Genomic DNA, 14116 nt, shown 5'->3' on the forward strand with positions numbered 1-14116 from the left:
CCATTGTATTTTTACTTTCATGAAAATGAATAGAGAGCAAAGGACAATGAAAACATAGTTTAGTCAAAAAAGAATGTATTATCTTCTTAGCATTGTGCTTTGGTGACATAGAAGAAAGAAAAGACATTGTTTCAGGCTAATAAACCAAAAAGGAAGACAGTCTCCAGAAATGAAAATATTTTCCTCTTTTTTTCTTTTATAGAAGTGTAGCTTATTTTTAACCATGTAGAAAATAGAGGGTTTTGCTATTACTCTTATCATTTAATAGAAGTTAGTTTCTTAAGTGTAAATCATGGCAGGAAATATAAAAATCAATGAGAACCTGCCTTTATCTTCTTGAAGTTAACTCAAGAGTTGCGTAAAATACTGTCTTTCCACTAGGTTAGGAATGTTGCATCCATTGACTCTATTGCAACATGGCTATTTGTTGCTATTCGTCATTCTCATTTTGACTTTTGTAACATTCTACTTTCCTATTTCTCCTTCCTCTTTCAGTATTCCTTCTCGTTTTCTTTACATATAGGTGTATCCCAAGTTCTGTCTTGAGACCTCTTCTTTATCTGTGCTCATCTCCTTTGCACTCTCATCTACTCCCATTGCTTCTGGCCTTACTACAGTGCTGATGACTTCTAAGTCTACTTCATTAACGCTGCTCTCTTTACTGAGCTTAGACCTGTATTTCCAGCTGTCTGTTAAACACATCTACCAGAGTATCTTTCACATACTTCAGATAGAACTTCTGGTAATTGAACTTACTTTTCTAAAACTTGTCCTGTCCCCACATTTCACTTGTTCTGTTAATGGTATTTATCACTGTTGCTTACCTTAGTTATATGTGGCTGTCTTCTCTCCCTCAACTCTCTTTACGTTGTATTCATTGTCAGATGTTCCTTCCAGCTCTGTAATTTCTAACATATCTCACCTCTTTTCTATTTTCTTAGCTATTATTCTAGCTCCAGGTTTCAATCTTATGACTGAGCTTTGATGTGCATTAATGGCACAAAAGACCACTCTGTATGTTACCACCGTAATAATGTACCTGAACAGGTCAGAAACTCTCAGTGGCTACTCTGTACTTAGGAACTCCTCAGCATAGCATTTCAGACCTTATTGATCTTCCCAACCTTTCATCACCCTCAGTTTTTCCTCAAATGTGTTTATAATTCAGCCAAACTCTATTGCCTGCTATTCATTCTCCAAATATGCCCATATTCTCTTCATATGCCAGATATGCCCATTTCCAAATACTCCTTCCCTCTTCCATGCTGTGGCTTTTGAGGTTCCTTTTGCTGTCCTGGAATCACCTCCTTCCATTTTTTTATAGCTAAAATTCTACCTTTAATTTAACCCATGTTGCTTATTTATTTGTTGCCTGAATGAACCAACTTTACAGATAATGTCCTCATTTCTTCCCTAATTCACTCATTCATATATTCATTCATTTGCTCCTGAGATAATTTTTGAACACCGGCTGTGTGCCATGTACTAGCTGGTGCTGGGGCAAGAACAGATGCAGCTCCTGCCCAGACTTTTCAAGCTAATATGTTTTCCTTTGCTTTCTTAACTTTCATTTAAGCTTACTTTATAAGTTATTTCCTTATAACTCTTTTTTTTAACATCTTTAAATATACGGAACGCTTCACGAATTTGCGTGTCACCCTTGTGCAGGGGCCATGCTAATCTTCTCTGTATCGTTCCAATTTTGGTGTATGTGCTGCCGAAGCGAGCACCCTTATAACTCTTATGTTTTACCTTCTGCTATGGTATTTCTTTTCTAAATTTCTCCTTAAGGGTCAGTTTTGCATCTTTGTTTGTCCTTCTGTGCATCATAGTTCAAAGCATTTGTATTTCTGAGAGGTGCTAATTAGATACTTGTAGGAGATTAAATTTTTAAAGAAGGAAAAAAAAGGGATACCATATATGTAGGGGTACCACATATATATCTTTAGCTATCCACATGTAATCGGCACTTCAGTCTTTCATTTGATATGTATCTTAAAGGAAATTTGTTTCCTAGAAGCCAGAGGGTTTTTTTGGTTGTTTTTGCGGTACGCGGGCTTCTGACTGTTGTGGCCTCGCCCGTTGCGGAGCACAGGCTCCGGACGCACAGGCTCAGTGGCCATGGCTCACGGGCCCAACCGCTCTGCGGCATGTGGGATCCTCCCCGACCAGGGCGTGAACCCGCGTCCCCTGCATCGTAAGGTGGACTCTCAACCACTGCGCCACCAGGGAAGCCCCCAAGCCAGAGGTTTCTCTTTGTTTGTTTCTATTTTTTAGTCCAGAGGTTTTGAATAGGATGCCATATAGGTATATATTTTTCAGAGCTTTGGGATTTTAGGCTAATTACATGTAACAGAAGAAAAGTTTATTGGTTTCAATGTAGTAATTGTTTAATGAGGATATTGTCCTCTAGGGAGTGTTCTAGATCTATTAGGTATGCCCAAGTGAGGACTTGACTTCAGGTCTTTTGATTTTACCTGACATCTGAAATCGTAAGTCTACAGGCAGCTTCATACCTCCCTAGTATCTTTTGAGTACATTATTCTCCTTAACTTGCCATTAACTTGAATTTCACATTTCTTCTTTAGCTCTTGTTTCATGCTACATCCTGTGAATAATTAATTTGGAACTTTGGTAAATTTATTTTAATTTTGAGGCTCTACTCTCATAGATGTTATAAAAAGTAAATATGTTTTTGTTTTGTTTTTTAAAATACAACATAGAAGCTTTGGTGAAGAGAAGCGTATTATTATTATTGTAAATTTGTATGTGGTTCTAGTAGTGGACATTTGCTAACTCCCTTCCTAGCATTCATTCCCTCTTACTTCTTTCAGTGGTAGGCTGCACTCGTCCTTCATTTTCAACCCTTTGAATTTAGGTGAATTAATCTCATTCCTTGCTCCAGGATACCTTGATTAGTTTAATCTAATTTAACCCTCCCTATCCGCACCTCTATTTCTGCCCAAGTCACATAATGCCAGTGAGTGATCCTGGAAAGGGAAAGCTTCCTCTCTCTTCCTCAAGAGCTACTGGAAGAGACCTTTTCTCTCTTTCTGGATAGTGTCATATGAAGTTGTGAGGTGTAGAATGGCTGGAACTAATTTTATTGCCAAGATTGGGAGCAGCCTGAGGATGAACCTACCCAGGGAACAGGACAGAACCAAGAGAATGGTAGAGAAATGAAACTGCAGTCCTGATGACATTTTGTCAATCTCTGGATCAAATTTCCACCATATTTTTATTTTTCAGTGAGTGGGGAGTAAAGTCCCTCCCTCTGTTTAGAACTTTTCATTTGTTTATTTAGAAATGTTCATTACATAGCCCCTGTATGCTAGGCACTGTGATAGGCATTAGTAATATGGGGAGATGAATGAAATATATTTCTTATCCTCATGGGGCTTACAGCTAGAGTAGAGAAACAGACATGTCATAGGAGGAATGGGATCAACCATAGGTACAAACCATAGACAGCCCACAAAGATGGAAGGGCTTTTTGATACTTGCCATAGAAAGAAGGTGGTGGAAAAAATTATTTCTGTCACTGCTCATGGTACTACAGGAGTGCCAAAATCAGAAAAACCTGCACTATCTTCATGTTGTTAGCAGTGTTTTAATTTCAGCAAAGCTTTATTTGTCACATTACCTTAGTGTTCACTTTATTGTGAATGTGTTGGCTTTATAATTTAAGAGCTATAAAAATAAGGAGTTTATTCCTAATTTTATTTATAAATACTTAAATTTGTCACTGACTGGATAGGTCCATGAGATTTTTTTTTTTTTAACTTTTAAAAGATGTCCTTACACTACTCAGTTTTGAGAAACACTAGTAGAGGTGGGTTCTGGGGGACCGTTGAAGACATGAGACAGTGAATGGGTGGAGGACAAGATTTGAAGTAGAGAAATCTCTTAGTTTAGGTTGATAATGAGAAGTTTGAACTAAGGTGTAGAAGTGGCATTTGAGAAGAAAAAAGAGTATAAGAGATGTTCGCTACATAGCCTTTGTGGGTGATTACATTTGTGGGATGAGGGAGAAGCCCCAGGTGTCTGGTCAGTGACTGGATGGGTGCTGCTGCTGTTCAGAAGAATAAAGATTATAGGAAGAAGAAATAGGTTTTTCTGGGGCTGAGGTGGAAGTTGGGGGTGTGTGTGAGAGATAATAGCATCCGTTTTGAATATTTGGAATTTAAGGTGCCTTTAAAATATATAGGTTAATAAATCCTATAGTTTAGGAGACAGTTAAGGGACAGGAATATAATTTAGGATTCTTCAGCCTTTAGAAAGTAATTGAAACCATAGGATTGAGATTGCCCAGGAATAGTTTATTGAGAAGTGAGGCCAAGAATATTCTGTGTGCTCTTGAAAGAGGAGGCAGCATTCTCTCTTGTCTCTGCTTTTCTATACTGCTAGCTTCCATATTCAGAGTTCCTGGTGGGTGTGTCTATTTGGGTAAGCAAAGAATTTTGAGAAAGAGAAAAAAAATATTTCTTGAGAGACATTAATTTTAAGGTTAACAAATATTAAATGCTGCAGTATATTTAATACTTTTGGTTTTGTTTCCCAACTCATAGATTGCCCTCAGGAATAGAGATTTTAGGTTACCCACTGTAACTTATATCATCCCTATTCAAGTCTACAGAACTGACACTTTTTTTTTTCCATAAGGGCCAATTCAGGAAAAAAATAACTATATTTACAATTGAGGGGCTTCTCTGGTGGCGCAGTGGTTAAGAATCCGCCTGCCAATGCAGGGGACACGGGTTCAAGCCCTGGTCTGGGAAGATCCCACATACCGTGGAGCAACTAAGCCCATGCACCACAACTACTGAGCTTGTGCTCTAGAGCCCACGAGCCACAACTACTGAGCCCGCATGCCACAACTACTGAAACCTGCATGCCTAGAGTCTATTCTCTGCAACAAGAGAAGCCACCGCAATGAGAAGCGTGTGCACCGCAACAAAGAGTAACTAACCCCTGCTCGCCACAACCAGAGAAAAGCCTGTGCACAGGAACGAAGACCCAACACAGCCAAAAATAAAACAAATAAAATTTATATTAAAAAAATTGAGTAGTTCCCCTATGGATATATAAGTATCTAATCAGAGTAGGGGTTGCTTTTAAAGCAAGAAGTTAAAGACTCTTCTTCACACAGACAGTCTCTGATAAATAGAAGGAAATCTGGGCTAAATACTTGCATTTATACAGGACACTTAAAGATGTAGGCTAGGCTGAGGTATGAAGTAGCACTGCAGTGACTAGGGGGACGGTGATATACAACTGTTGTCAATAAACATTGATAGTGGAACTTTCCAGTAACACAGGGTACCTATGAGAATAAGATCGTTCAGTTTCAAAGTTTGACAATAGAAAGTTGGATGTAAAAAATTAGGAGGTGTGAGATAGTTCTAATTATATCTGAGGTAACAAATAGTCCTTTTGGTGATTTCTTGAGTCTTTTAATGAAAATACTGGTTATATATCTTTTAAAACACTTGTTACTTTGGAACTACTTAAGGAAAAAGCACTCATTATTTTCCTTATTGTGTGTACATATAAAAATATTTGTTAAATATATATTTTTCATAACTTGTTTATGATTCATACATGGGTCAATTCTTATTTATCTGAGGAAATCAAAATAGTGTCTGGCAAATTTGAAATCCTTTACCTGCATCTAGCATCCACTATGCTACACTGCTGATTTTGGAAACTGACTAGAATTCAGGAAGTTAGGACAGATTACATTGGGATTTATGATGGTTTAGTTTGATCAGTCTCTGTTGATCCTGAAATAGAATGAAATACTGAATTGAGCATATGCAGGGTACATAGGGCCTTAGTAAGGAGGGGTAGAGTTTGAACATTTGAAAATGATGATGGAAGAAAGCTCAGTGACCACAGATTAATTTCAGTTGGCTCAGTAAGAAAATTACCTAAGAGAGTTTGAGATGGTGTATGAGCATAACAAAGTATACATAATAATTTCGGTGTTACTGAACTTTTATAGTAGTAAATTTGTTGTGGTTTGTACATCTTCATAGTGTATCCAGAATCTGACCACTCCTTTACCATCTCAGTCACTATCACCTCAGGCCTATCCAGCATCATCTTTTGCTTATGTTATTACAGTAGCCTCTTAAATTTTGCTGCATATTGGAATCACCTGAAGATTTTTAAAAATACCAGTGCTTGACTCCCACTGGCAGTCATTCTGATTTAATTGAAATGGGTTGCAACCTGGGCATCAAGCTTTTTTCTTTTTTTAAAGCTCCTGGTGTTTCTAATATGCACTGCCCCCAGATAATCAGAAACTCAATAATTTTTCCCTGGAGTAATCTATTTTGACTATATTTTCCTGCTAGTAGCTATGTTCATTTAATATGGGACATTTCCATCTCTTAAAGTTGTAGAAGTGAGTTGTAGTATATCCGTTAGGCTTCTTAGCTGTGAGCAATGAAAGCTGACCCGGGCTGATTTAAGCAGAAATTAAGTTTACTGATAAAACATTGAGGGTCTCACAGAATTGGTAGAAGGCTGGATGGAGTGAGCCTTAGAAATTACAGGAACGAAGGGAGGCTGAACAGCTAAGAACCACAGCAAAACTCATTGCCAGTGAGACCATTACTGTTGTCTCTGCTGAACAGTGACTGGGTGCCTTAGATTGCACTGCTGGTTGTGCTGGCCACCCCATGCCACCACTGGTTCTGCTGCCGTCACTGCCCTTGGAAACTAGATGCTGGCTCCACTGTGGCTGTTGTCAGACAGAATTCCATCTTGTCTCTGCTTTTCTGTGCCACTAGCCTCCGTATTCATAATTCCTGGTGGGTGTGCCTGTTTGGATAATCGGAGGCTGCCAGGGTATGTGGGAAAACAAGTATCTGGCATTTTAAATTTTGAATAGTGGAAGATAGGCTCTGTCTTGCATCAAAACTCATAAAGTTGAGTTCTCCGATCACAGACAAGGGCTTCAGGTTCTTGGAAGCCAGCAAAATGACAAAGGTCTACTATACATCGTATAGCCTACAGTGTGTTATTTGTTTTATGCATTAATCCACTGGTCCTCAACCTAATAACCCAAAGGACACTGGGTTCTTCCATAATTATTTTTAAACCTTTAGAGCCTGCTACCACTTGTCCCTTAGTAAACAGTAGGAGATAAAAATCAATGAACAAGTAGCAAGCAAATTAATAGGAAAACTTGAACATATATGAGTATTTATTATTTTTGGAGGTATGGAGATCAGTATAAGTATAAAATAGGCATATTTCTTGATAGTAAAAATGTCCTGAGTTTCTGTAATGGATGTTATATATCAATATTTTATGTCAACAGTGTCCAGTAGAAGTATAATGTGGGCTGAATATGCAATCCATATATGTAATTTTAAATTGCATTAAAAAAGTAAAAAGAAACATTTAATTTTAATAATATATCATATTTAACCCAGTATATTCAAACCAGTACATATATAATCCAGTATATATTATCATTTCAACATTTAATCAATGTAAATATTTAAGGGATAGTTTACATTCTTTTTTTCATACTAAGTCTTCAAAATCTCATGGATTTTTTATACTTAGAACACAACTCAATTCAGGCTAGCCACATATAAAGTGCTTAGTAGCTACATGTAGCCAAATGACTCCCATATTGAACACCACAGTTCTGTGGCATAGTGTGAAATGCCATATGACTTTCAAGTACTGCCAGCTCAACATACTTATGTTGAAGTGATTGAGACACCTTATGAAAACTGAATGGTGTTTAAAAAAACGCAATCTAAAAGTAGTGACAGAGTTCTTAGTTATTCATTCTCCTAATTCAAAGCAGTTTTACTTGATTTTGCAGTGTTTTGCAAATTTTTTTTATGGTTGAGAGGGAAGTGTGAAATGGGAAAGAGAAACCTAATATTTTCATTAGGCTTTGTTTTTGTTTATTATTTTTTATTTTCTGAAGAGTTAAATGTGAGAGACTAGGGATTCCAGGTGCATTTTTTTTTTTTTTTGCGGTACGCAGGCCTCTCACTGTTGTGGCCTCTCCCGTTGCGGAGCACAGGCTCCGGACGCGCAGGCTCAGCGGCCATGGCTCACTGGCCCAGCCGCTCCATGGCATGTGGGATCTTCCCGGACCGGGGCACGAACCCGTGTCCCCTGCATCGGCAGGCAGACTCCCAACCACTGCACCACCAGGGAAGCCCTCCAGGTGCATTTTAAGGCATAGAAAGGCAACATGCTGTAGTGCAGAGTTTACATGTGAATAATCAAATTAATCACATTTTATTCCATTTAATGTGTGTTTCACTACTAGGCTTTAGTATCTGAAGTTTGGAAAATAAAAAAATAATAGTGACTGACTCTGTGCTTGATATTTTATCATATATGATTTCTTTTCCCTAGATAATTCATGTTAATAGTAAGTTTTATGTTCTAATTATTTTTATTCTTGCAGGCTGCTGAATCAGGAATAATAAAAGTTAAAACAATAGCTGCACGAAACACCGAAATTTTGGCAGGTAATTTTTTTGCATTAAAAATTCAACAATTAATGAAAATTTGACTAATAGTAAAAGTAGAATCTTAAAACCCATAAGTTTTTTTTATAGCATCTCTTTCTTATGCCCCAACATGCTATCCATGATAATAAAGAACATGTGAAAGTCCCTAATTTATGAACTAATTGGGTTTCCCAGAGATGAATGCTGTACGATTCTCTGAAATCAGAAAACTTAAAACTACTAACTCCTTGAAGGAAAGGATCTTTCTTACTCATCTTTGTATTGTCCTCCACCTCTTATCAATCACCTAAGATACATCTTACCCATAAGAGACATTCGATTAATATTTGTTGAATTGAATGGAAGATTGGTTCTCAGACCACCTTCTAAGACCTATTTTATCTTTAATACAATATAAGGTCATAATATAGCATTAAAAATTTAGTAGTACTATATGAGTTTTGAGTCCTGAGACTAAGACAACATGGTCATGAAGAAAAAATGGGAAAAAACAGAGAAAAGTGTTTTCTTAACATTCTTTTGATTGACCCTGCTTTTCAGGGAGGAATTTTCAAGAGTTTCTCTCTGGCACCCTTTTGATACTCAGTCTGCTTCTTTCTTTTCCTTGGTGCGTTTCTCTTCTTGCCTCAATAATGAACATGGAAAAGAAGGAAACTGGCATTTTTTCAGAATCTGTTACATGTGAGGCATTTGGGCCACTCTTTCTTATATGACAACCTTGTGGGGAAATACTCTTATTTAATAATAGAGCAAATTGAGATGCAAAGAGATTTAAGTTACTGGCCTAAGGTCGCATGGTAAGTGGTGGAATCAGATTCAAATACCAGGCTGTTCAGAGCCCATGTTCTTCCTGCTGCAGTGTGCTGCCACGGTATCGTGAGGTTTTGACACTATGTACTCCCTCGCAAGTGTTTATATTTAACCATTGCTTACTTCGCTGATCCTTCAATCTGCATTTCCAATTCCAGTAGTGCTATTGGTCTCAGCTAGTTATAGGAGAAAAGCAGTCCTATTAAGTTAATTTACACAAAGTCCAAATAGTAAAGAATCTCTTTAACTCTCTTAAGTCTCTTTACATTTTTAAAAGAATACCAGTAAATCCCTAAATGGTGGAATTTCAAACAGTATTACAAAATGTAATGAAGACTTAGGGGGCAGTTTAGGGGTGACAGGTGAGAGTGGATTTCACTTGTCAGCTTAGGGTTAGCCCTGTTAAGTTGCATCTGTTTTTCACAGCTTCTCTGATTTTGAATATTCTGACAAAACACCAAAGAGTTTTATAACATTATTCACAGCATTGGATAATGCTCTGTGTGCATGTTGAGAAAAGGGGTATAGTGAAGTGGTGGGTAAAGGCACAGGTATGTATGGTTGGATTGGGAGGATGGGCAAGTGGGTTTGGGAGATGCATGTTGGGTTGATTAGCTACCATGAGGAAATTAATGTTTCAAGATAAATTATGGGCCTGGGTATTTTTAAGTTGGAGACATCATAGTCCAATCATATTAGAATATCATTACAAATATTTACGTTTGCTACTGTCATTGCTGATATCATGGTAAGTCCTTAATCTCCAATAATAGAAAATTTCATTAAGTCTGTAGTTGATAGAATTTTTAAAAAGACTGATTTCTTCAGAGAATCACTGTCTGTTACAGAGTTCTGTACCAAGTAAAGTGTCTAATTCATATTAAGGACAAGTAAGAAAAATTTTGTCTCAGTATGAGTTTAATATATAAGCTGGCTATTAATTTCATTTTAATTCAGTTAGCTTTATTTAAATCAAGTTAGAACAAATCTTTATGCACATACAATTAATAGTTCATGCTATAATATCCATAGCATCCAACCATGTACTTGAGGAGCTATATTAACATTTAAACTTTTTTCTAGTATTTTAACCAAGTATTTATAGCAGTTGCTAAGTAAAAATTTGTAGATTTTAGACCACTGTCATCTTGAAAAATCAAAGGCTCCTAAGAAAAAGGAAAGAGTTTAAATTTGTCAATATGTCATTTCTAAAGTACTTAATTCAAGGTATAGTTAACACCGAGAAAAATTCTTAGTTAACTTTTTTATTTCCTGAGAAGTGTTTACTTCTCTGTAGTTCTAAAGACTATAGGTTACTACTTCTGTGCTGTAATGGATGTTAAAGATATCAAACAATTGAGGAGTCTCAAATGAAATGAGATACTGAATTCTCAGATATCTCTGCATATTCAGAAAATATAAAAGGTTGCTATAAAAATCAGAACCCTTAATTAGGATTGACTAATCTGATTAAACAGTACTTAGCATAGATTTTAACCAACTTTAGTTTTCTTAGATTTATTTTCCAAGGAAAGTTTATTTACATTACAGAATAAGTCTTTGCTTTACATCTCCCCTTCTTTTAAGCATCCTCCTTTAATGTTTATTTTTCTTTGTTTTCACTGCTGTCATGAATGCTGACATAAGTGGGAATGCTATGCCAGGTAATGTCAGCATCGATGCAAATATACAGATCATTATCTCAACATTGCCTTTTTCTTTAAAGATAAAACTGCAAATGAGAGATAGCAAGCAACATAAAGTTTTTCATTTAGAAGTCCAGGTGCCTTAATCTTACATTTGACTGCCATATATTACAAATTGTTTTTATTATCCCAGCTTACAATAAATATACTTGAAATTGACTGAGAAGGCTTGTGTTACCCAGAAATTACATAAACAGAGAATCTGCTATTTTAATAAATATTTGAAACAAGGAGCTCAATGAAGTTGTGATATTTTAAAATTGTATATTTAACCCCTAACTGAAAACCATAACAGTTACATCCACCTATGACTGCTTTCATCTACTGTCAGTATGCATAGAGAATTTTTACATAGATAATCATTATGTATGATTTGTGTTCTTCTTTCCTCACAGTTTCCCTCATCCTTTTCATATCTACATAGTCTTATTACTAAAAGGTCTCTAATTTAAGTAGCAGTGAGTAAATATACTTTGGAATTTTTTTTCTGACATTAAAAGGTAATTTGTTGATTTTTTTCAGTATATTTTATCAGTACATATACTTGTGATATTTTGCAGACATCTATAGAATATATCATATAACATATTCTTAATAAAGAAATAATTATGTAAGAATCACTAGAGGAGATACGAAGATGGGTAATATAATTCACCTGCAATCTATATGTTAATACAAGAAATATATTTGAAAAGTATGTTTGTGCCATTCGTTCTGTTTAGCTTACCTGCTCCTCCATTTACTTTTTGGAGTTCTTTGCCAGAAATTTTCCCTTCCAGATGACATACTTCCTGAGGTCAGGATCAGTATCTTATTCTCCCTTATATTGCTAGTAGTTAGCACATTACATGGGAAATAAATAGTAAGCCCTCCTTAAATATAGGCTAATAAATGAGTCACTCCAAAATGCAAGTAAGTCTCTGAGTTCTGCCTCTAGTATATTTTTCTACCTTTCTTTAATTTTTCATGTTATGATTATTTGAGTACATGAATTTTGTCATATTTAGTTCATGTCAGCCAGTTAATAGAGTAATGAAGGAGACGGACCCTAAACAGAAAATTCTGAGGCTGTATGGTAAATGCCAAGATGGAAGTATAGATAGGCTTGTTACGAGAACATTGGGAAGGCTCCTAACCCAACCTGGGAGTCTGAAGCTGAGTCTTGATGCTTGAAAAGGAGTTAGCCAGGCAAATAAGGTGTAGAAGCTGTAAGTAAGGGAAGTTACTTAAATACATGCGGTATAAAACAGTTCGATCTATTTGGATACACTATCCGACTGTTGCCATTGTGTAACTTCCTGAGCAGCTTGATGGAAAGAGTTTGAATCAGGAAGGTGACACATTCATATTAATATTTTTATACTCTGTACATTACTCTGACAGCAGTGTGAAAGGTATATTTCAGCGTATCATCAGTAAGACAGAGGTCTGTTGGTAGACTATTCCTATAATCTGGGATAGAAGATACAGGGGGCTGTACTTAATGCCTTGCTCACAAACTGACCTAATGGGTCAGAGAGATTTCTCTGCCATATAATGTGTTCTTATTTATTGTTTTCCCCCCTTTTTAAAAAAACATTAAACAGTTTTAATTTGTATCCTGCCTTTTATAATATTATATCATATATACTTTTTTTTTTTTTTTTTTTTGCGGTATGCGAGCCTCTCACTGTTGTGGTCTCTCCCGTCGTGGAGCACAGGCTCCGGACACGCAGGCTCAGCGGCCATGGCTCACGGGCCCAGCCGCTCTGCGGCATGTGGGATCCTCCCGGACTGGGGCACGAACCTGTGTCCCCTGCATCGGCAGGCGGACTGTCAACCACTGCGCGACCAGGGAAGCCCGTATATATACTTTTTTTGATGCCATCTTTTCTAATTTTTTAAATTGTTCCATATTTCATCAACTGATTGTAGTTTATTTAACAATTCCTTTATGTTAGACATGTTTCAATATTTAGAATTATTTCTTTAAGATACATTTCTAGAAATGAAATTATTAAATTAAAGGGCATGAACATGTTCTTAGAATTTGTTATCATACTGCTTTCTGAAAAGGTAAAAGTTTATGCCTTTACTGACAGTATGTGAGTATATTTTTATAGCATCCTTGCCAGATTATTATTTTAAAAAATCTTTTTGGTAATTGAACAAGCAATGGCTTCTCATTTTAATTGACATTTCTTTTTAATGTTGAACAATTTTTTCTGAATTATTAAATTATTTTCTTTTTATTATTACTTTTTTTTGGAGTTTTTGTGTTTTCTTTATCAAATTGAGCTATTTATATAGCAAAAATATTAACTTCTCATCATGTTTATATCATATTTTCTGCATCATTTACCTTTTAATTTTTTATCTAGATGCTTTTAATTTTTACATAATTTAACTAATTTTTCTTATTTGTTGCTCTCCACTTAGGCAGTCCTTCTCCTTCCACATAGTTGATAATCATTTTCATTGTCTTCTAGTTTTTCTATGGTTTGATTTTTTCTTTATAATATATGGGGTGACATGAGGACCTAGATTTTTTTTTCTTTTGCAAAATTACTAACCGATTGTACCAACATCATTCTTCCTTTTCCTGTAATGTACTTTTAAGATGAAGCTGCTCATACTTTTATTTGTCCTCATGTTGAATCATTTAAAATATTTTCAGACATTTTGAACCATTAAAATTTTTTTACTGTTAGAAATATCAGTCTTTCCCATAACTAGATTTTAAGGGTTTTGAGGGTAGCAATCATGTCTGCATCACATTTTATTTCTTTCACAAGAATTATAATATGTTATCTAATGACTGTTAAAATTTATAATAAAACTTTTATTAACCCCTATTAGTGTGATACATAGTGGGGTATCCTAGTTTAATTCTTTTTTTCCAGGATAAAAACTGCAATTTTGCAGTGAAACTGCTCAGAGCAAGGAAACCCCTAGGATATGGGGACCTGCTGGACCTCTTTCAGGTGTGTGAAAGTGCATCATTTGATCTCACAGTTATAAAATTTGGAAGTAAAATATATTTATCAAACACACAGTGTTATTCTGTTAAAGGAGTTGTGCTTCTTAAGGGACTTAGGTAGAAAT

At 35.9% G+C, this 14116-nt stretch overlaps 1 protein-coding gene and 1 non-coding gene across 4 annotated transcripts in view; one reads left to right on the forward strand and one right to left on the reverse strand.

Moving 5' to 3' along the window:
- Positions 1–14116, forward strand: part of MON2 (MON2 homolog, regulator of endosome-to-Golgi trafficking) — a 120899-nt gene that overhangs the window by 6583 nt on the left and 100200 nt on the right. For 2 of the 3 annotated variants that reach the window (XM_067697202.1, XM_067697204.1), the window contains exon 2: positions 8450–8513. In XM_067697202.1, coding sequence (XP_067553303.1) covers positions 8450–8513 — 64 coding nt within the window. Of the gene's footprint in view, positions 1–8449; positions 8514–13914; positions 13996–14116 lie in introns of those variants that run through there. The other variant, XM_067697205.1, reaches the window with a different exon arrangement.
- On the reverse strand, positions 1624–1730 carry LOC137203090 (U6 spliceosomal RNA). Its single transcript, XR_010932918.1, has one exon. It is a non-coding gene; the product is annotated as a U6 spliceosomal RNA (small nuclear RNA).

Source organism: Pseudorca crassidens, chromosome 11 (genome assembly GCF_039906515.1).
Source record: "Pseudorca crassidens isolate mPseCra1 chromosome 11, mPseCra1.hap1, whole genome shotgun sequence".
In the NCBI taxonomy this organism is placed as follows: domain Eukaryota; kingdom Metazoa; phylum Chordata; class Mammalia; order Artiodactyla; family Delphinidae; genus Pseudorca; species Pseudorca crassidens.